The sequence below is a fragment of the Pyxicephalus adspersus genome, chromosome 1 (genome assembly GCF_032062135.1).
Source record: "Pyxicephalus adspersus chromosome 1, UCB_Pads_2.0, whole genome shotgun sequence".
Lineage (NCBI taxonomy): Eukaryota > Metazoa > Chordata > Amphibia > Anura > Pyxicephalidae > Pyxicephalus > Pyxicephalus adspersus.
Genome location: NC_092858.1, coordinates 113533537 through 113557338, shown reverse-complemented (window position 1 = coordinate 113557338; position 23802 = coordinate 113533537). Strand labels below are relative to the sequence as shown.

Here is a 23802-nt window from a genome sequence, read left to right as displayed (position 1 = left end):
TCAGTATGCAACAAAATATCACAGCAAAACATTCAGGTAAATCATTCAAATATCAAGGTAAACATCAGGCAGACATAAAAAAAAAAATAACAATTGATGCAGTCATACATTCATTAAACAAAATTTCTTTAAAATCCTGTTGTATGCGCATCTAAACTAATCTTCAGATCTTCTCTCTCTATACAAGATGTACGTTAACAAAAAAAAAAATAATGCATAACTCAAACATTGTTTTTTAATCTGTAAACACACAGACACTTTTATTCCAGAAACCGTATATAGATCATTTAAGGGAAACGGAGGTCAATAAAATGAACTGGCATTAAATGTGTATATTGCAGTCTTATCACTCACAACTGGAATGACATGTGTATATATGTATTTATGAAACATTTAATGAAATCCTTGCCAAAAAACCCCGATCACCACTTGCACCCCGCCTCCAACAATGCACATTTACATGTATGCCTAAATTAGATCAAGTCACACTTTTTGTAATTTTGGATCACTTTCTATAAAGTTTATTACTGTGTTTGTTCCCTTTAAAGAAATTTATTGTTTGGGTGGGGGATACAAAGTCACCCCAACAGGAACTCAAATAGTTGTACACTAAAAAAAATAAAGAAAAGAAAATTTATATTTTATTTTTCTTCCACCATCACAAAATGCTTAACTAAAATGACCTAACTCCCATGCCAGTGCATGAGAATTTGTTCATTCCCACAGGCGTGACAAAAATGTACACTAAAATTGTGTTCATATATTTTAGATAGTGTGGAAGGGTTAAAACTTCTTTTAGGTTTTTGCCTGTATGTGAACATATTGGAGACATTTACCATCTCTAATGGTCTTGGTTGCCATAGTTAGCAGCAAAATTTGGATTCTCTATGGCTTTCTGAAGAGATGTAAGTTTAACAGGAATCAAAATGGCATCCTATCATAGGGTCACAGAAACTGTCTCAAAAGTTCTGTCTCTTCTGAACCTTCCATGTCTGACAGTTTCAACCTTCCTTATTGTTGTTAGAACTAAAAACCAAAACTTTGGCTAAAAATTACCTATAATTTGTTCATTTAAGCCTTTTTCATCTTTTCTTTGGTTTTAAATAGAGCATGGAAGAGTAAGAATCTCTGGGGTTTTTTACCTTCATCAACTGAACCTTTTATTTTTTCTGGAAATGGAAAAATAAATTAGGGTTAAGGAATTGGCAATCTGTCACTGCAATAGATGTCTTTATTGGAATACTTCCCTTCACCTCCTGTTTCAATGATAAGTGTAATATTTTAAACTTTCTCAAAATTTTTGTACTCAGTTCTAATCCTTTCCTCCTCAATCAAACTGGCAAAAAAAAAGGTTTTGGAGTTATACTTATCAAGCGTTCAAAATACAGATGAAAACACTTCAGTAAAATGGCTGCTCCCAAGACTTTATTAAAATAACATTAGAAGATTGCAGTTATATGCAGGGGTGAAGCTACACTAAATGTACAGATAAGGAGCATAAATATTTTTTCACACAAGTGGTTATTTTTAAGGTCTTCGTGTGTCTTTTAAAATACTGCATATTTAAAACGCTTCAGGGTTTTTCAAAACCCAAAATCAACATTTTCATTTCATGCCCGACTTTTCAGGACTGTAATGACTTGCCACTGTAAAAACAAAATGTTATGCCATATACATAAAAAACAGGGGCTTGGAATATTCATTGACAGTGAAGACACTGAAATATTTAATTTGGATTTTGCCTTCTCTTCTTTTATGAATCATGCATTTCTTTTCTTTCCTTTAGGTCACTTAATGGTGGTTAGAATGTGAGCCACTTGTTTTTATCCTGAAAACTTCAATGTGAAGATGAGAAGCTATCTGATTGCAGACGCTCACACTGTATCGAATCAAATCAAAGAGTGAAAGTACCTGTAAGGAGAAAGATTGCTGCATTAATATGGCTTTGAAATTAATGTTAATACAAGCAATTACATTTCACCAGTTTTTTCAGAAATGGGAAACTTATAAAGTATATCCTTTGGAAAAGCAATTACAAGTTTAGGTTAAAATGCTGAAATACTTTACACTATTGTTAAAATATGTTTTAAAATGAGGCAAGGATAAACAATATAAAATATCAGTTAGGCCTTTTCTAGAGACAAGTAACCAAACCCTGATGAAATGAAAACTTACCAAAGCAATCCACAAAACTATGTATTCATCTATGAAGCTGTTAAAATACTGATCAAGGAACAACAAAGCGGGTCCAATGAAAGCAGTATCGTGCAGATGCATTTCGCTTTTTGTCATATGTGCAACCTACATCCAAAGAGAAAGTTTAATGCAAATTAGCATATAAAAGTTTTAACAAAATTAAGATCTAAATATTCACTGCAAAAAATAAATAATTAGGAGAAAATAAAATTAAGAATAATAAACCTAAAATTACAATCTTATAATCTAAAAAGACTTTTATAAACAATATTTGTTCACAACATACAATCTGTTACTTACCACTAACTTATTTGTTACTTTTGCAGATACAAATCCAAATGCAAGAATGTAAAGGCACGGATGTTTTTCAAAAAGCTGAACAGCGGATTTCTTGTAGATCATCGTTGCTAAAATAATGACAGCGCCAATGTGTAGCATTGGGGACAATACACTGGTCCCCTAAAATAAAAGGAGAATTGTGTAAAATGAGAAAAGAGTAGCACGTATTTAAAAAATAAATAAATAAATAAAAAGACTAAGTTATTTATATGTTTGCACCTAGCACTGACTTTAAAATAACAGCCTTCATGCTTTTTAGCTCTGACCTCTGTTTTTTTTTTTTTCTTTTTCTGTTTAATCATATAATAATTAGCATTTTTTATGTATTGCACCCTCTCAGTGAATTATTTTTACATTTTCTGAGAGCTTAACCAAAGCTTTGTGATTTGACTTGACTTATGCATGGTTTTCTTATACATTTAACTATCAAAGGTGTGCCTGTTCATAGAACAGGCTGAACAGACATAACATACAAGGTAAATGTTATAGAACCAACAGCACTACTGTACAGGGGTGGCATTACCATCCACTAATTATAAGTTAAATTTTACTGAGGTAATACCACCAACATCCAGATATTAAATAAAAACTTACTGCAATTGTTGATCCATTCTTCCCAACACCACCGGTAAAGATGACTCCGAAATAATTAACAGAAGAAAATATGGTGCCAGCAACGGTAAAGAGGGCTGGAACAAGTTTCACTTGGATGTTTAGGAACGGAATCTATAAACAGGAGAAATACAAAGGAAAAATGTAATAAATAAAATCAGACTGTTTAGACTATGTTAAGAGGGATGTAAGTGAACATCTCCATACTGTGAGGTTAAACAGGTTGTGGAGTTTTCTCTGTTTATATGTACAGTTATTATACTGTTGCGATTTTACGGTGTTTGAAGAATGGTTTTATGTATTAGACATAATGACTGTTACAATACACCAGAGCACACTGCAGAAGAATAATAAAACATACATCTTTTACATGTTAGCAAATGTGAATTGTGCTTTAGACTCTTTTAGTATAATTGTTCAAGTGTAATGATTAAACACTAAGAAAATTTGCAAACAATTACATCAGATTACCATTGATTGCCACAAATCTGGTCCACCGATCACAGCCAATAAATGCATGATTATTATGAAGATCTGAACTTCAGTCACATCAATTCTGATTTCATGCAAGGGGCAGAAAAGACAAAAACAACATTTTAAAGTGACATCAAGCTGTAAATGTAACTTTGTGAAGGAAAAAAAAAAGTAATTAATCATCACAATGTACTCCTTGTGACTTTATGTCCACTTCTGCTCAATTCTGCCTACCACATAAAATAAGTTAGAAGTGCAGCTAGATACTAATCCATCACCCACAAAATGTTTCCATCGATTTATTAAATGTATGCCACAAAGAACTCCAGCAGTTCCAAAGGCAAAACAAAGATCAACCTGTTACTAGCAAGGTGTACCTAAAAGTGGCTGTAGAGAGTATTGTCATTAACACAGAACACAGCAGTTTTTGTTTTTTTTTACTCCTCCTGTGTTTTTGTGCTTTAACAGATCACTCTGTCTAGTAAATGTGCTAGTTGGAGAGTTAAGACAAACCATTTACCACAGTCAGAGTACTTACAATGGTAAGCTTTTATTCATAAATCCAATCACAAACAAGTACAGTGTTTTCCCCAGCATCTGTTTGTTACAGCACTTTTACTAGCTGACCAGTTGTACTGTTGCAAGCATGACAGCAAGACATAAGCAGCCCACTGCAGGACTACAGAACCTGATGTGCTAGGTGGAAGGAAGAATGACTATTGTAGATGTAGAACTAGAAAGTCCAACTATTAACAGACAAAAGAAGATTACTAATTTAGTTGTAGGACTACAAAGTTCAGAATGCCAGGGGAGAAGGTGGAGGCTTTTGTAGCTGTAGGACTAGGGAGTACAAAATGCCTGGGTAGAAGTAAATGACTATTGTAGCTTCATACTGTAGCTGTAAGACAGGAGAGCAAAAAAAGGGGGCTTTGTAGCTATAGGACTGGAAAGTCCAGCATGCCAGGGCAGCACAGTGGTCCAGCAGCTACAAGTGCCATCCTAAGGTCAAAACCGACATTGTAGATCCACTGCTGATGATTGTCGAGAGTAAAACGACAGGTTCCAGAGGGTTGTGGGAAGGTATACTGCCATTTGTAGGCAAAGATTACCCACCACAAAGAAATAATGTAACATTTGTATTTCCAAATATTGTGTTTTATGTGTATATCCAACAATAGTATGATATGGAACCTTTGTTTGTCATTCCGATCTCTGTAAGTGGAAGGTCCTGGCAAGCTATGGCAAGATACGTTGGTGCTTGCAGTCAAAAATGATCTACCACGAAACAATGTAAGGCAAATTTTGATTTTCCCTGGAGCAAGTGTGCCCATTGAAAGATCTCCCCCTTTACCTCTTTTTCTTGATCTCTTTAGTGACAATGCAAGGGGCAAATCTCCCCAATGGGGACAAAGATCATAAAAAAATAAGTAAAAAAATTTAAAAAATACTTGACAGAGAGATCTTCTATCCAAAGATGAAAAAAGAGGGGGAGAAGTACACTTTTTTATACAGTATTTACCACTTATTCACCGTTTAGATTTTAAATGCGGTGTTACAGAAAGATATTTTTGTTTTCAAAAAAAGAGTTCTGTTTTAAAGTCAGCACCCTTGTGGGCCACAAATAGTAAATCTTAAGACATCTAGACTGGCAGCTGGTACAGACATTCAAAAAACAGAACATTCACAACCTGACAACTACAGTTATACTACCGTCTGCTATACTACCAGCTTGTCTAGCCATATAGGAGCAATCCAAAAATATAGTTTATAGAATAAAAAAAAAAAGCCATCGGAAAAAGAAGCAATTAGACTAATTACGCTTAGTGACACTTGCCTGTCCTCTCTTGTGCAGCATTAGCACCTGTGTTATATTTTCGAACCAAAAAAACTTTATGCTGATCACTTTCTGCAGTGTGTAGGATTCAGTGACTTTGAGATTTTGGGACATAACTGGCATACTAATATGTCATGTTTTGTGTTTATTTGGATTTTTATATCTAGAATCCATTTTTAAAATAACAAAATGTTTATCTTGGGATGTAAGCAGGTACCAAAAGTGCATCTAATACCATGGAAAATTAAATTATTTTCTTTTAACACTACTGTCAATGCTCATTCCTGCTTCTTTAAAGGGTATTTTCTCTCATGATGCCTATTAATTTATTGACACTTGCTCCATATATAGGTCATGAGGCCTAGCAATCCCCTAAGAAAGTAATACCAGATATATTTAAACATGTCAAATGACTAACACAAACTGTATTGTTCATACTGTTCTGTATAAACAATTTTGAGCATGATATTTTATTACTAATGGACTGCAAGACCTTCTGACCTAAACCTTTTTAAAATACTAAAGCTAAGATGCAACATTTCCTTATGTATATTAAGCTTCTTTCCAGTATTTCCACATCTACTTACATCCCAAATCGTAGCATTCCAGATACATATGTTTGCCAGTGAGCACAATAGAACATGAACATGCCTGCAAAGCAGCAGAAGAACATCCAGTCTGGGTGTGTACCAAGCTGTACGGCGATGCATACTCCCAAAACCACAAATACTGTAAAGAAAAGAAACAGTGTGTTAACATATAGGATTTTAATTTGGAACCATATTTTAGCTTCCCTCCTTTACCTAAACAAAACAAAAATACTAATAAGCGTAGTTCAACACCAATAGATGAAAAGGTAAAGGAACTAATTGCATTATCTTTCAAAGCAGTTATTTTTAGGTACAGTAAAACTAATATACACAAATCATGACATAGGAATAGCAGACACCATGGCTGTCACACTTTGGTCATATGAACTAACTGAGCTCTATTAGGCTGTTCGGCATTCTGAAGATGACACTAAGAATTGGGGCTTTATACATTTTCATTTTTTTTTCTTTATTTTTTGCAATTGAATGGTATCTTTAAGGCACAACCATATTCATATAGTCTTTTATAAATGTACCCCTACTAATACAAATTGAAGGTTCCAGTAGTTCCTAAAGCCCCCTGGCAGATCTGGCCGGCAACTCGTGGCTCCGGAGCCGCGAGTTGCCGGCTGGCATTAGGCTGGATCGGCCGGGGGGCGTTAGGCCAGAACAAACTACCAGCCAGGTCGTATCTGGCCTAAAGGGCGGAGTTAGCCAACCTCTGCTAGCCCCGACAATGGGAAAATAATATTGTTTATCGCAAAGTTTTGGAATATGAAATTTGATAAACCAAACAATCTCAAAAACAATAATCAACCACAAATCTCTTTGTTGTATTCACATACAAACCCTAAAACATGTTTCATCAAAAGTAATACACAGAAAAACTACTAATTATATTAGGATTATCCCTTTGGACAGTTTATGAACTAAATGGACGATCTGGGGCATCTTGGTTTTCTCCAGCAGTCTCTATTAAAGATCAACTGAAGGCAAAAAGCCAACTACACATATGGAGTATAAGTGAGTAATTTTGCTTGTTTGCGTATTTCTGTCCAGAACGGTGATTTACACAGTGCCGCTACACTGTGTAGCCAGACATGTGATATCACAATGACATAACAGCAGCACATTATCTCCCTGCCCCATATTGCTTCTTCTTAGACAGCACATGGTCATGCAGCATATCTGATTGCCTCATAGTACTCCCTCCTCTCATTTTGATGCAAGTTTCAGGCATTAGCAAATGTTTTTTTAACCAGTCTAAATTGTATTATTCTAAAACATTAGTAATGGTACATATGTATTATAATGCTAGGCCAAATTCCAAGGTTAATGAACTGTGAGGCTTACCACAGAGAGGAAAGATAAATAGAAAAAAATAGAATTTATATGAGTACAATAGAAAAAATTTACACCTGTAGAAAGAGAGTCACATCCATGGTCAAAAAGCTCTCCCAGTGGAGTACTGCTGTTAGTTCTCCTTGCTTGCTTTCCATCAATGGCATCTAAGGACTGGTAAATAAATAGGCCAACAGCACAAGATATGTATGTCCACGTTGGGGCCTGCAAAAGAAAAAAAAAAACACCACATGGTCAATTTTATTATATTGCATACAAACTCACGTTCCTCACATTAAGAATTATTAGAGCAGCAAGCTCACAATCACATATAAGTAAGATGTTTTCTTTGAAAAAGTGTTGATCTCTGTAGTCAATAGGAGTAGAGGCGGTGTGTGGTTTCCACAACATCTGTCTAAGCAAAGTCAGCTTCCTGTCTTTACAGAAACTAGATGTCTCATGATTCCTTGCTTTGCAAATCACTTGTAGTTGCACCTACCTACAGCACAACAGCTACAAATAAGGACATTTAGCACACAGCATTAGATAGTGAGGTCCATAAATATTTGGACAGATACAACGTTTTTCTCATTTTAATGAAACAACTCAGAAACAATTCATTTTAAATGAAACAACTCAGATGCAGTTGAACTGCAGACTTTTAGCTTTAATTCAGCCATCACAGTGCCTCCGCCATGTTTCACAGATGATGTGGTATGCTTTGGATCATGAGCTGTTCCACGCCTTCTTCATACTTTTTTCTTGCCATCATTCTAGTAAAGGTTGATCTTGGTTTCATCTGTCCAAAAAATGTTTTTACAGAACTGTGCTGGCTTTTTTAGATGTTTTTGAGCAAAGTCCAATCTAGCCTTTCTATTCTTGAGGCTTATGAGTGGCTTGCACCTTGCAGTGCACCCTCTGTATTTACTTTCATGTAGTCTTCTCTTTATGGTAGACTTGGATATCGATACGCCTACCTCCTGGAGAGTGTTGTTCACTTTGTTTGCTGTTGTGGAGGGGTTTCTCTTCACCATGGAAATGATTCTGTGATCATCCACCACTGTTGTCTTCCATGGACGTCCAGGTCTTTTGGTGTTGCTGAGTTCACCAGTGCTTTGTTTCTTTCTCATGATGTATCAAACTGTAGATTTTACCACTCCTAATATTGTAGCAATTTCTCAAATGTTTTTTTTTCTGTTTTTGCAGCTTATGGATGGCTGGTTTCACCTGCATGGAGAGCTCCTTTGACCGCATGTTGTCTGTTCACAGCAGAATCTCCCACATACAAGCACCCCCCTCCCCCTCAAATCACCTACAGGCCTTTTATCTGCTTAATTGATAATGACATAACAAAGGGATTGCCCACACCAGCCCATGAAATAGCCTTTGAGTCAATTGTCCAATTACTTTTGAGCCCCTGAAATGAAGTGATTGTGTTAAAAAAAGGCTTTAGTTCCTCACATTTTTATGCAATCTTGTTGTTCAACCCAATGGATTAAAGCTGAAAGTCTGCAGTTCAACTGCATTTAAATTATTTCATTTAAAATTATTTGTGGTAATGTACAGAACCAAAATGAGAGAAAAGTTGTCTCTGTCCAAATATGTATGGACCTAACTGTATACACAGTTCTCTGCAAATGATAAAAAGTATTCACCCGGACTTCTAAAACTCACATTTTTATAACCGGAAAAAGAGCATTATTAGAACTCAAAACAAATATGATTTTTTTTTCTTGTTTTTGACTTTTAGTGACAATAATAAACTGAGGAGTGTAAATTGTTGAGCATCCTTCCATTTTAGAAGGAGCCCAACTGTTCTTGACCTCTTTAAAGCACCCTGTCAATATTAAAATGTTACCAAACAGAAATAAATCTATCCCCAAATATGTTAGTAAGTGCTCCAGAATGCTTTGCAACTAGGTAACTCTAATTTGCAATCTCTGACTTTTCTTGGTAAAGTCAAACACTAGCTGCAACTCACTATTTAATCGATGGGTCAATAAGGACATCATATGGGCAGGGCAGTGATTTTACAGGGTACATTCGGGTTTCGGTAATTAACATGGATACTATGTAAGATTAATTGTAAAACAAAATAAAAACAAAAAAACAAACATGGTGCCAGGGTTCAGAATTGCTCGTCTACTGAAAATAGACAGCCTTGCTTCAGAAGTTTCCAGGAAACAGACAGCATTATGGAGGCAAACACATCAGTATGACAGCCAGACCACTAGCAACTTAAGTAGAATCACCATGGCACCAAACAAACTTTTTTATAACTGGTTTCCAATAAACCTGTGGTAATAAAAATATGGTATATACCACTACCAAACTTCATCTAAAAATGGTAGCTGCTGGGCTGTCCATATCTTTAATACTTAAGTCATGGACCTGCATATAAGTATAGTGCGAGTGAAGTAATTCAGAATACCTGATCTTCAAACTTCTTCTTAAACTTATTCCTAAGTTCCTTAAAACTGAAACTAGAAGGTCAGTGTCATTTGTGTCTTCATACGCATTACAGTTTAAAGGCATAACATTCCCCAAGATGTGATATTTGTAATTCTATTTTCACTTCACTTCATCTCTTAAGGTACAGTGCACAGAAGATCGACACACTTTTTAAAGCAAATCATGGTGGTAAACCTGTTGTAAAGTTTCAGGTTGATAATACTAACTCTGTGCTAATGCTTCTGCCTTGCTATTAGTAGCAGAATTGTCAGCCTGTCATGCAGATTATTTAGTTGGCTGTATGGCTGCCTATTAGGTCTGCGCTTGGCTCCTGCAGTCTAAAGACAAACAATGGAAGCCGTTTCAGAGATGTAATAAGGTTTCTACACAGGGTAACATTTTTACTTTAGAACAATTTTCAATACAAGAAAACAATCGTGAAATACAATGTAGTTTCAACCGATTGATACCAACAGTGATTCTGCGCCTCAGCGGGTGGACATTTTATCAAATCACAATGTACACATATTGAATATGTGCTATTATGCATTTGTATAGCATGGAAAGACAAAACAGATTATTTTTACCACAAAGCCACTGAAGGTAATTTTTATGAATGGTAACTAGTGCACATATCAGATGGTAATGTGGTACACAGCAGACAGCTTGCATTTGGCTAGGCAGTAAAAGTATTCCCACCAGGTACTACTTTTATTTGTACTTTGTTGTCTGATCACTTCACAACCAATCAAAATACTTTTAATAAATCAATTTCCAATGGGATAATAAATCATAAAATTCCAGGGGATCAGGTCACCCAGTCTAATAGGTACCTGAAAGATATACAATGGCTGCTATTGCAGAACTTTTGTGTAATTTCTGGCTGTCTTTGGATTCAGCACTTTGGGCCTGATTTATTAAAACTGTCCAAGGCTGGAGAGGATACACTTTCATCAGTGAAGACGAGTAATTCAGCAAACCTGGAATGGATTTCTTCAGTCATTTGCTAGCAAATGTTTTGAATCCTAGACCAGATCCATTGCAGGTTTGCTAGATCACCCAGCTTCACTAAAGAAAGTGTAAATTTCGCATTATTAAGGGTGGCTCTCTGACCTGGACTGGGACTGGGAGACCTGGACTGGGAGACAATATTAAAACCTGTGGCTCACAGCTGATGTTAAAAAGACCATAAGGAACAAGAAAAGGGCATTCCAAAAATATATGCAGGATCACCTTCATCGTTTAAAAACTATAAAGAATAGAGCAAAAGATGTAAAACGGAGATATAAAATGTGCAAACCTTCAAAATGAAAGACAGATCGCAAAGGAAAGTAAGGCAAACCCCCAAAAATGTTTTTAAATATATTAATTGCAAAAAGATCAGATCTGAGCATGTAGGCCCCTTAAAGGATGTCCGTGGGATGGTAACTGGGGATAAAGAAAAGGCGTTTTTTTTAAACAATTTTTTAGCTCTGTGTACACAAAGGAAAATGGCAGAGCTCAAGTCTAAATTCATAATAGCAATGTCACTGCCTTAAACAGTTCACAATGGCTCAAAATTATTATGATTGAGAAACAGTTGGGCAAAATAGGGTTGACAAAGCACTAGGACATGATGGATTACATCCACGTGTCCTCAAAGAGCTGAGCTCCGTTATTTCATGTTGAAGCATATTTTCTAATTTTTAGAGATTCTTATCACTGACATGGTACCAAGGGATTGGCCTAAAGCCAATGTGGTTCCAGTCTTCAAAAACAGGGGAGCAAAGTCATTACCAGGTAACTACAGGCCGGTTAGTTTATCGTTCATAGTTGGATGGGTTTTAGAGAGTTTGATAAAGAACCACATAGAGGAGTTTCTGCTAGAAAATAATATTATAAGTGATATAGTCAGCATTGCTTCAAAAAAGACCTAAGTTGTTAAACAAATTTACAGGTAAACAGGTAGACAGTGGAATAGCAGTTTTGTACTTGGACTTTGCTAAAGCATTTGACACTGTACCCCACAAACAGTTAATATGCAAGTAAGGGTCAATAGGTTTGGAAAAGTCAATCTGTAAATGGATAGGGAACTGGCTTAAAGACTACCATTTCTGTGTTTGCAGATGACACCAACCTATGTAATGAAATACATTCCATACAGGATGTATATAATCTACAAGCAAACCTGGATGTACTGTTTGATTGGGCGGCCAAGTGGAAAAATGACATTTAATATATATAAATGTAAAGTTATGCACTTTGGAGCTAACAACATGCATGCGTCATACTGTCTAGGGGGAATACAGTTGGGGGAATCAGAAATGGAAAAGGATCTGGGGGTTCTGGTAGACATAATAACAGCATGCAATGCCAAGCTGCAATATCAACAGCTAGCAAAATATTTTCTTGTATCAAAAGAGGAATAGACTGCAGAGATGGAGACATAATGCTGCCCCTGTACAAAGCATTGGTCAGACCTCATCTGGAATATGCAGTCCAGTTTTGGGCACCAGTTCACAAAAAGGACATTGTGGAATTGGAGAGAGTGCAGAGAAGGGCAACTAAACTAATTAAAGGGATAGATGAGCTCAGCTATGAGAAGAGATATATAGAGAACTCTCTTCCCAATTATTCACTTTGAGTTTATTGCAAAAAAACAAGAGGGTACTCTTTGCGCCTGGAGAAAAAGAATTTTAGGCTCCGGATAAGAAAGGGATTCTTCACTGTAAGGTCTATAAAAAAGTGGAATCGGCTCCCTCAGAAAGTAGTTTCAGCAACTACTATAGATTGCTTTAAGAAAAAGCTGGATGTTTTTCTAGAAGCACAGAATATAACTGGATATTAAAAGGTTATTAGGGTATTTAAAGTAAAAATAACAGTGACTGTTGATCCAGTGAACATCCGATTGCCTCATGGCATCAGGATGAATTTGTTTCCCCTGTTGGAGCAAATTGTACCAGGGTTTTTTTGCCTTACTCTGGACCAACTATGTCCATTGGGTTTTATATCTGGGATATGTTTATTTCTCTAGTTGTTGAACTTGATGGACTTGTGTCTTTTTTTCCACCTGACGTACTATGTAATTATATCAGCCCTGATCCGATTAACGAACGAGAACCATTGCACATATGTACCTAGCCTTAGTCTTAGGAAGCACACTGCATTCCACAAGATGTGTTAAAAAGAGACTTGTATAGGTACCAAAACTACATTATAGTCTTTGGAAAAAGGGGTAGTTAAAAATACCTGCTTAGTTGCTGGATATTTTGTACAGCATGAATAAAAAAGTTTTTTTTTTACACAGTTATTATATTGTGTGTACAGTTTATATTTTTAATGTTAGCTAATTAGAGTCAGGTGAACTGACCCTCAACCTCCACCTCTACTGTATGCATAGATGTTAAATGTCTGTACTGTCAAAATACACGTAAGTGACGAGTTGTGTAAATGACAAAAAAACTGTAAAACACAGTTAAATTCAAACTATAAATCATAAATAAAAAGGTAACAATTAATATACACACACATTTCTCTCTAAAAGGATCCAGGCTGTACAAACTCTGACCAAATTGGACAAACAGCAAAAGATGCTGCAAATCAACTAAAGTCTCAATTTACAGCCTTTTTTTTCCCAAAGAGTCCCAGAAAGTCTGTTCAGCCCTTTTCATGCAGAAAAGGAAACAATATTCCTGCTTTGAAGGAAAACCACAAATGTGTAAACACTTATTTGTAATGGGTAAGGCTTCATTATCGAAAAACTTAAGATCTGTGATTGGGATTTTTACAAATGCACATTCCTGACTAAGGTATAAAATCCTTTTTAAAACTGATCTTATGCAGTCAATTTATGACAAAGCAATTCAACAATACTGGAACAATCTTTCCATTGCCAGTTTGATTCTAGCAACAGTCAATACATTACACAGCTGTTTAAACTTTCATTGCCCACTTTTTTCAATTTTACCATCTTTGGTCCCAAAAAAAAAAAAAACTGAATGCTAACCAGTCAGAAAAACTAAATGGAGTTGACCACTTGATCACCATGTGGCATTGTGCACTTATGTCAGATAAAGACATATGCCACATTAAGGCAACTTTAATGTGGCTTGATGCTGGAGAACTTGCGTGTGATCTTTACCACTAAATACATTCTCCACTATGGTTTCCTTTTTTTCCCCTGAATCATCTCTGTGCCTTATTACTTGGCTTGCTTCCTGGTTTCTGCTCCTTCAGTTTGACCTCTGTATGCTACTTGATCCGTCTCTGAGGCTTAATATTCAACCTGACCAACGGCTATCTATAGTGTCCAAAGGTTTGTGTAACTACCACAACTTATTAATCAACTAATACCTTCAAATGTCCATTAAGCTTTTTTTTTCTTTAAGTCTCTGGTGAAACCAAGAAGCACAGCAGAGGAGGCTACCAGTTCCTGCCCACTAAATGTGCCTTGATGTCTATTGAGGGAGCAGATTTTCACATCCTGACTCAGAGGATATGTGGAAAACAAGTAGCCATATCCTACTGTAATCTTATAATTGGATTTATTTCCATACGAAAAAAAAAAACTATTCCTGTCATGTGATGACAAGCTGATGTATACAATGGGAGCCTTAAAAATAGCTCTCAAAAAGCAAGTAACTATCATTTACCTGTTCAGTTGCTGTTGGGCAGTAACATGCTAGCACGACTGTTGTAAAGATGTTAATTATAAGTCCTATGATGGTGATGAGGTTAGGAGCAATCCATGCTGGAACCTGTCCTACCAACCATTCCCAAAATCCTTGCATTAACGGCTCCAGCAGTGATTTTCCACAGCTTTTGTAACGATGCTCCTCCAATCTCTTCAACTGATGCCTTGACAATGGTGGAGTTGGCAACTCTACAAATTTGCTTAACGCATACATTGTTCTGGGAGTGTGATCACAACCCGAAGAAAGTTCTGACTGAAGTTCCCCGCATCGTCTTCTTGATGCCCTTTGGGTACTCATGGAGTTTTGTATCTGGCGTCAATCCGAGGAGAAATCTTGGATGGGAAAAAAATATATTTCTGTTATTATTATAAAGTGTGTAACCGTGTGTTTTCCTAAAAATTATAGACTGAATTTCATCCTAACCCTGGCCATTTTGCAATTAAAAATTCTTAATAAATAATTTTCATTTTAAACTGCAACCATTCAAAATTTTCTATAACTATCAGGATAACATTCTCATTATACCATGTTGACAGTCTAAAAGAATCACTGGTCTTTAGTGGTGTGTTTAGGCCAAATGATATACAGTAATTTTTCCCAATCTGTGCATTGTACAGAAAATTTTTCAGAAGTAGCTAAATCACTTTTTGGTATTTTTGCCTAGTCCTTGCTGTGTTTCAAAATATTGCCTATTAAGGAGTATCATTAAAACCATTAACACCAATGACTGGTAGCCTCAAAAGAAAATTACAAACATAACCTTTAAAACCATTTTCTATATTGCACAGTGCAGTACTGAACATGGTTTTTCATGGTCTGAGTGTAAACTTAGTTCAGATAATACTGTGATAAAATATTTGAAGATGACTAGATATACCTTTTTTGAATTGCCTTATTCTCTAAAAGACCACAAAAAACCCAGAATCCAAAACATTCAATTTTCAAGGTTCAACAAAACCAATTTTTTGGTCTCCTGAAAGGCACTTTAATAAACGTTAAATCTGCTTTGGTGATCTTCCACATGCAAATATACATATTTTTTTTACAGATAACTAAGATCTGTTTTTTAAGACATACATATTTTAGGAAAGAAATCATAGAAAGCTCTGGACAGAATAAAATTAAAAAACAGGGAATCAGACATTCCCTGTTTTGATGTTTCAAAGAAAGTAATTGATTCCCACCAGTGAATGCTTGAGGGAACGTCAGATTCCCTAAAGCTGGACAGGTACAATATTTATTGTTGGAAACGAACAACTAACGACCGTTTGTCCGATAATCTTTAACAAAAAAGTGCACAACGACGCCAATGAACGCCGCTGGAAACGAACGACTGTCCTGGTGGATCTGATTGGGCGACGATTGTTCGCAATCTACTGTGTGTACGGTCGTTCAGTAATCGTGGATGTTTCTGCAGTACAATTTCTCCTTTACATGTCACTTCCTGCATCGTTCAAACGATCTTTATCTGCACTGTACATACACGATCTAGTGTGTGTACATCATTGGTGGATAATATTTGAACAATCGTATCGTTACAGCATGTACAGAATTGTGCACAATACGATCGTTCAAAAAAAACGTGCATAATCGTTAATCTGTCGTTAGTCGTCTGTTTTCGAACAACAAATATTGCAAGTGTGTACCTAGCTTTACTGTAACAAAAATGCAAAAAGCTGGCCTATCAGGAACATTATTGGAATAAAGTAATTATGAAACGCACCTTGTCTAATCTTTGAAATGCCAATGTACGTGTATGTATATCTCATATGTATATCTCAAAGGGCTTGAATACGTTTTATGTGTCTACATTGATTACAGAATGTGATTTGAGTATATTTAACTACTTCTTACTTTAGAATCCAACTATTCTAAACCAGTTTAGAATCAGCCAACACATGGTGTCATGCTGTGCTTAAGTTAACCTTGTCCCTGGACTGCCAACCTGTGGCCCATTGGAAATTTCTGTAAGCCAGGACTTCTCGGACATCTCCAGGCCATATTCCAGCTGCATGCCAGGTAAAAATAGGAAGGTAGCAGAATGGCTACTGTGGTTCTGGGATAGTTAAGATGCAAAAGTTTTATTCTGGCATTTCCTATACACCAAATAGTTTATTAGTTTTATCTCCAAGGAGTGCATCTAGGGTACCTAACTAATAGCAAGTTATTCTTTTAATTTTCCTAAATGTAACTTCAGTGACTTTAAACAAAAAGTTCATTTTTGTTTCCTGGCAGTAGCTAGCTGCAAAATGCCCTTATCTAAAGTGTTGTGCTGCATACTTAGACCTTACCTATCAGTGATGAGATCATGGATGCCTTTTCCTTCTGATGACAATCAGATCATGTTGGTGCAAGCAAGATCACATAGTGGATTGTTGCATCACTACTCTTATGGCAGGTGAAGACTTCAGCATTTCCCTTAAGCATTTCACTTGCATTTATGAGCTTTGCATACCTAAGCAGTGTACAAGGAGTTCTTAGAATAGTTAAAGTAAACCATCTAAAACATTTCAGTGTAAAAGTCCTGCCTGAGAGCAAAGAATGCAGTATCTGCAAATATTTTTAATATAAAAATATAATATAAAAGCTCAAAATGGGTACACAGTTAAACAAATGTACAGTAGCACAGCATGCCCCCTTCATTCTTATCAGCTCCATTCTCTGTCCTGAATAGGGATCCTCCCCAACCCAGGTCTGCAGGCTGTCAGTGAACCTATCACTGATGCATGCTCCATGCGCACAGCTCAGTAGACTGGCACCTTACTATGTTCCTCATTTAATGATCAATTCGCTTAATGGCTAGGTCGTTGGAATGGAACCTGGTCGCTAAGTGAGAAGCATCTGTAGTGACATTCTCATTAAACAGGCTAAAAGCAGTTGGTGGATCCTAACCATAAAGTTAGGGAAAGTTAGATTCAAGGGCAGGGGTGTCAAACTCAAATACACAGAGGGCCGAAATTAAAAACTTAGACCAAGTCACAGGTCAAACTTGAAATTTATTGAAAATGGAAACAAAGAGGTTTTGCTTAACATTCAATCTGGAACAAGCCTATAATAGAGAAAGAGGCCTAAGAATTTGCTTTTAAATTTCACTGCATGATAGAAAACTAGAAAAATAAAAAGACCACAATAAGCTATGCAGAAGAGAAGTCTTTTGGATTTTGCTTATCTTGGAGTGTGATAAAACTTTCTTTTTGGTGTAATGTACATGGATGTCATTAGTAAAGTAGGGTAAGTAGTCTTGTTTCTTCTTAATGTTTTTTCTATTTGTTTTACTTTGCCGAGGAATGCAATGTGAAACCAAATGAATTGCTGCATTCATTTGGTTTCACTGCATACACAGAAAAAGCAGCTTATAAGACATTTTACAATATTGGCTGTATGTCTCCCATAACAATGCAATGCAAATTAAAGCTTGTCAATTTTTTTTAATCACATGCCAAAACTCAAGATGTATAATATATTATGCTCTGTCACGGGTAAAGAAAGTGATTGCAAACCAAAAATGTTATAGATAATGTTATAGATTTCTCTAAAACATGAGATAAAGGTACATTTCCCAATGGGGACATTTGTATCCGTAATACTCGTGTAGAATTCTCCATACAATAAAGCAGACACAGATGTTTTCCCAGGCGTTTACCTGAGGTTTTAAAAACCCATGTTTGAAATTCCTATGCGTTCCACACAAGGACCTCTCCTTGAGGCACGTTTTTGAGCGTTATAGATAACGTTCCTTGCAAAGATTTATAAATTAAAATGCAGGGTTTTTCTGTGTTTTCCCAGATTTATAAGTGCTTGGAACGTAAACGTGGGAAAAACGCTGGAAAACACGACATAGACATTTTCCAGCATTTTCAAGCGGTTTAAAGGCAAGCTTTAAATCACTGGTAAAAGTGCATTAAAACGCATACAAATGCGGTAGGAATGTTTACATGGGTTTTTAAAACCGTAAGTGTAGACCCAGCCTAAAAAGCGTTTGATTACTTTTACTTTTTCCCCCCATTTAGACTATTTTTAAATTAGGTTTTGTTTATTCTTTCAAAATATTTGTATGCAATCCTCATTTACAGCATTTAATAATTCCACTGGTTTTCCCAGAGCATTCTAGTTTTCTAAAAAAGCAAAGCATGCACTCTTTATATTTGGTAGAAGATTCAGATGGAACTGCACATGCAGCTGTGTCCCCCTTTGACTAACCCTGAGTAACCTGAGCTCCACTTATGGTGTTTACAACGAAGGCTATTTAAAGTAATGTCAACTTGGTAAGTAAGGGAAAGGCAGACTATCATGTGTAATATTTTACATATTGCGCTTGCATAACAGTGCACTACCATGCATTGCAGCACACTTCACTCACCAAATTTGTTGCAGGCCTCTTATCGTGCATTGGCAGCTTATTTACATATACACAGAAAACCATTCTTTTATGGTTGCCACAATGAAGTAATTCTAAACAGCAAGTGAAAACAGTCATTCAGCTACTTAAAGTTACTTCCTCTGTCTATTTTGGCTATACAACTAATTAAATTAAAAGCCTTGTCTGTCAGTATGCAAGTGACAGAAAAAGAGTCTGCAAAAATTATATTTGGGTACACCTCTCTGGACCTACAGGTAAGTAAAAGGGGTTCTCAGATCACCAACAAAGAATTTTCTGGTAAACTTCAGCATTAAAAACATGGGTGAAGCATGGTATGCCTACCGTCTTTTGGACAATGATCCTCCAATTGTTTGCTAATTGTTGTTTTTTATGCTCTTATAATTTGTAACACTAGCCATATTTAATTGTAATTTTGTCAACCAACGATTCCATTGTCTGTGATATTTACTATGCCGCAACCTTACTGTATTTGTTTTGTTTTACATATTGCATCATTTCCTCCAATAAAAATATTTAAAAAAAACATGGGTGAAAACAGAAGCTCTGCGCAAGCTAGCTGGATTGGTTTAATGCAGACCTATCTCCAGGATTTTTACTTTACATAAAAGGGTAACCACAGTACCTTATGTAAAGTAAAAATTACCTTTTTTTATGGGAGTGGGGTCGAAAAAAAAAGTGAATCCCCTCCCTTTCTGTCTTTATTGCTTTAAGGACAGAATGGGAGCTCAAAGCCTGGGATACCCACGTCACCCCACAATCTTTGAAACACACAGAAGTAGCTTTTCCTTCATTTGGGGAAAAAATGCCGATCTCATGCAAGACGGATAACAGGACAGCACAAGACCTCATCCAGAAACCCTCTGAAGGGATCTGCGGAATATAAAGTGAGTTTTTTTTTTCAGCTGACTTCCACTTTAATATGCAACCAACCCTTGCATACTTACCTTTCCTCTTACAATGTGACCTCAGTGAGCACCTTTGTCAGCACAGACATCTTTTTCCCAGTTTTTTCTGGAATCAAAGGCCTGAGACTTATTTATTGGTTGGGCTGGGATGATGTAACATCTACACATGCACACAGGTTTTTATTCATTCTTACATGAGGAATATTGGGAAATTTACACTGAGCTGTGCATGCACAGGTTAGTACACATTCTAAAGCATCCTGTAATGTAAGAAGTCTTTACTGCACAAAAGACATGATATATCTCTTCTATAAGCTCTTGCCGGCAGGTTTTTTAGTTCAGCTCAAAGTACCTTATACGCATATGTATTTAAGCAGTAAACCCAAAGCAAAAAAAAAAATCACACTTACCTTCAATCCAGCATAGCAGTCCATCTGACGGAATTTTTTTTCCATCGAGTCCCGCGTCGTCTTTTCTCTTCTTCCAGGTTATCCTTGCTGCGTCACTCGATATCACACTGCACAGAATTATTGGGATCACAGATGCTCCCGGGATACCTACGTCACGCTCTGCGCTCCCACTAATACTTGATCACCGAGGCAATCAAGAATTAAAGGGGTGGTGCTGCACCCTTTTATTTAAAAAAAAAAAAAAAAGGGTGTTTCACTTAAAAAAAAAAAAACAAACAAAAACTTTTACTTTAAATAAAAGGGTTGTCTTCCTTTTTATGTAAAGTAAAAAATCTGAGTTTACATACACTTTAAATGCAAAAGTATTTCTAAATTTTTTTTAATCTGCAGGAACAGACTCTTCCCAGTAGTAGAAGCTCTATGATCATTAATATGGACACATCACTGGCCAATAGGAAACTTCAAGAAATGTAACACTACTAGGAGATATGACAACATGCAGGTTGGAGTGGCCTTGATTGGGCAGCTCTTTGACAGACTTCCAAAACACACACAGGAACTACCACATATCTGCACTTTTTGCTTGTGCTTACATAGCCAAAATAGTTGTATCATAGTGTTGCCTGTTCCCCCATGTCCTCCACTGCATATATGTATAAATATCCCATTTCAGTAGCTATAAACAGTACAACTTCACTGTACTTTGTGTACTGTGACAGAGGGAATGGTGGTTCTCATTCTCAGCCTGATCAAGCAATGTTGTTTATACTCCTCTTTGCACCTAGGCCAGGGGTCAGCAACCTTTACTATCAAAAGAGCCATTTTGCCTCCTCTTCCACTAAAGAAGAATAGTCTGGAGCCGCAAAAACATAACACAGTTTATAAACTTTTAAAAGTTTTAATATTTTTTTAATTTTACCTGTTACAACAAGTGTGCATGTGTAGGCCTACTTTGAAATAAATTAAACACTGAACTATGCCCCTAGAAGCCTCCAGCTTCTAACGTATCATCCTGTTATATTAGCTGGAGGCTTCTAACGTAACAGGGTAGATTTTTTTGATGGGCAGAGTTCTTTATGTTCTGACGATGCCTTAGCGATGAAATTTTAAGGGGTGTTAGCTACAGGTGTCCCTCATTTGCAGCTTTAATTTTGTTCACCTGTACCCCCCATCAGAGATCTCCCCGCGGCAGCCGAAGGGAGCCACAACAAGGAGGCTGAAGAGCCGCATGCGGCCCTGGAGCCGCAGGTTGCAGACCCCTGACCTAGGCCAATCACTTACCAGTCATAGAATACAAGCAACTTTGTGAATAGCCAGGAAGAAAATGCATCGCTGTCAGAGCGCCAGAGGTACAGCCATTTATATACTGTGCATTAGCAGTAAAATATGGATATTTTTAAATATACACAATGACATGCTCCAAGCAGTTGCAACTGAGGTAATAACTTTATATGCCGAAACTATTCTTTGTATTTTATTTTACTAGCTGGAGCCGTTCTTTAATCAGGCTGTCATCTTTTTTCATCATTTGACAAGCCTGAACAGCTTGCAACTAGCAACCTATGAAATGTTTACCCAAGTATTGGAGAATGCCAAGTCAATGCAAAATGAACGCGTCCTGTGGTTATAATAGTATTTATAATTCGTATATAAAGAATGAAATGTTCACTGGGAGATGCCTGTTGATTGGCCACATGGATACTTAAAAACACATCCTAACTGTGGGGAGGAATATTTGTCATTCGATGACCATACATTTAAACCAGATGATTCTGAATGCACATTGGAGACATAAGCCTGCCTGATATGATTCATTAAAGTGTTGAAATGTGCAATAATCCCAGCTGATTAGACTGGTCCTGCCAGCATCTGTCCGATCACAGTGCTGCAGCACATGTCAGTGTCAATACAAGATTCCACCAGCATTGGTATACCATTGCAATGTATATATGTCCAGCTCTATACAGCTGAATGCAAGCTTTCCTTTAATAAATAGGATCATGATTCCTTCGATATTGAATTTATATAAACCTAACGTGCATATGTACTGTCACTTCCAACAATTGAGCAGACAGCTGTCATTCACTCAACAACCAAATGTAAAGAGATGACAGCTACCCAAGCAAACGGAAGTTAAACACCGGCAGAGATTGCATTACTGCCTGCCATACCTGAGCTCCAGCCCGGACACTTCAATTATGTCTCGTTCACACAGCTTACAACGGTGGCGGCTAGTTCCTATCCAGTAAAAGGACCTGGAAGTGACGTTGTGCAGAGGACAGGAAGTGGGCGGGGCTTCGCTGATCAAACTTGAATCCCGGGAAACTGCATCTGAAAGGCAGGGAAAATGGATTATCAGTCTCCGCACACATAATATATAATATATAAATCACACATAATAGAGGTATGTTTCTGTGTGATTTATATATTATAAACTGTCGTTTAATTCTGGAGTGTCATACCTTTATTATAGGGCGCACTGATAGTTATACAGGGGGTTCAGGGAATGTTAGTTGATTGGAATGCATTGCTATTATTGTAGGAAGAAATGGAGGTGAAGGAGGTGTCAGACAGGTGATGGGGTGAAAAGGTATTGTTCCAGGGGGATATGGAAGGATGGGGAAAAGCAAGGACAGGTGTTTTGTATACTGGTGTTATTGCAGGGTAATATGGGGTACAGGAGGGGGTGAGACAGGAGATGGGGGGCACGCCTATTCTTAAGAAGTGATATGGGGGTACAGAAGGGGGAGAGTCAGGTGATGGGTGCACTCCTATTGTAGTGAGGTGATATTGGGGTACAGGGGGGGATGAGACAGGTGATGGGGTGCACTCCTATTGTTGTGAAGTCATATTGGGGTACAGGAGGGGATGGAGTGGTAAGGCAATCTCCTACTCTGATCCCCGATCAGTTGTCCCTCTTTCTGATGACTTTTGTTTACAGAGCTGGGAGAGAACGTATCACACGCAACTCAATGTGTAGTTTGATCACTCTCAAAACTTTATTGTTTGTTCACAGCTTATATACCAGTTCAAAGGCATGATCAGTGCATAATCACATGACTACAGACAATTAGCAGACATGACAAATGTCCCTGTGGTTCTCTTAGAACAATATATTTTTGTCAAGGGAACAGATAAATGGCCGAAGGGAGGAAAAGGAGAGTTTCAAGGCAAAAGGGGGAGCAGACGTTGGTTCACTGATAAGAAGAGTACAACTAGTTTCAACATAATTCAATCATCTACAAAACATAACAAAAGCACAAAAATATCCAGAGGATGTGGGGGGGGAGACCAACGCGCTCCACAGGATGTGGGGGGGAGACCAACACGCTCCACATAATGTGGAGGGGGACAACCTGGATCAGAATGTGGGGGGGACAACCCAGATCAGGGGACAAAACGCTCCACAGATGGGGTTGGGGACAATGCACTCCACAGAAGGTAATGACAATGCTGGATTTTTGTGGTGGTAGACCTGAGGTCAGGAGTGGATGGCATTGCAATTTGCCATACACAAGGTGGCTCTTCCATACATATAATAAATGTTTAATTTTTCATTGATGCAAACTGACATAGCCAGCACCACTAAGAGGTCT

The 23802-nt window shown here is 37.1% G+C and overlaps 1 protein-coding gene across 1 annotated transcript; it reads right to left on the bottom strand.

Annotated features, from left to right (window-relative positions):
* Nucleotides 1-1408: 1408 nt before the first annotated feature.
* On the bottom strand, nucleotides 1409-22501 carry CEPT1 (choline/ethanolamine phosphotransferase 1). The gene is made up of 9 exons (XM_072424286.1): nucleotides 22378-22501; nucleotides 14469-14842; nucleotides 7464-7611; nucleotides 6043-6184; nucleotides 3619-3703; nucleotides 3130-3261; nucleotides 2497-2655; nucleotides 2176-2301; nucleotides 1409-1911 (listed from the first exon to the last, which is right to left on the bottom strand). Exons 2-9 carry the CDS (start codon nucleotides 14805-14807, stop codon nucleotides 1792-1794), a joined length of 1251 nt encoding a protein of 416 aa, XP_072280387.1. The 5' UTR covers nucleotides 14808-14842; nucleotides 22378-22501; the 3' UTR covers nucleotides 1409-1791.
* Nucleotides 22502-23802: the final 1301 nt, after the last annotated feature.

Coding starts and splice junctions, on each gene's coding strand:
- CEPT1 (XM_072424286.1), bottom strand. CDS start 14,807: ATGAGTACCCAAAGGGCATCAAGAAGACGATGCGGGGAACTTCAGTCA. Junction 3,262..3,618: donor CAGATTTGTGGCAATCAATG/GTAATCTGATGT, acceptor TCCTGTTTATAG/ATTCCGTTCCTAAACATCCA. Junction 2,656..3,129: donor AGAATGGATCAACAATTGCA/GTAAGTTTTTAT, acceptor CTTTTATTTTAG/GGGACCAGTGTATTGTCCCC.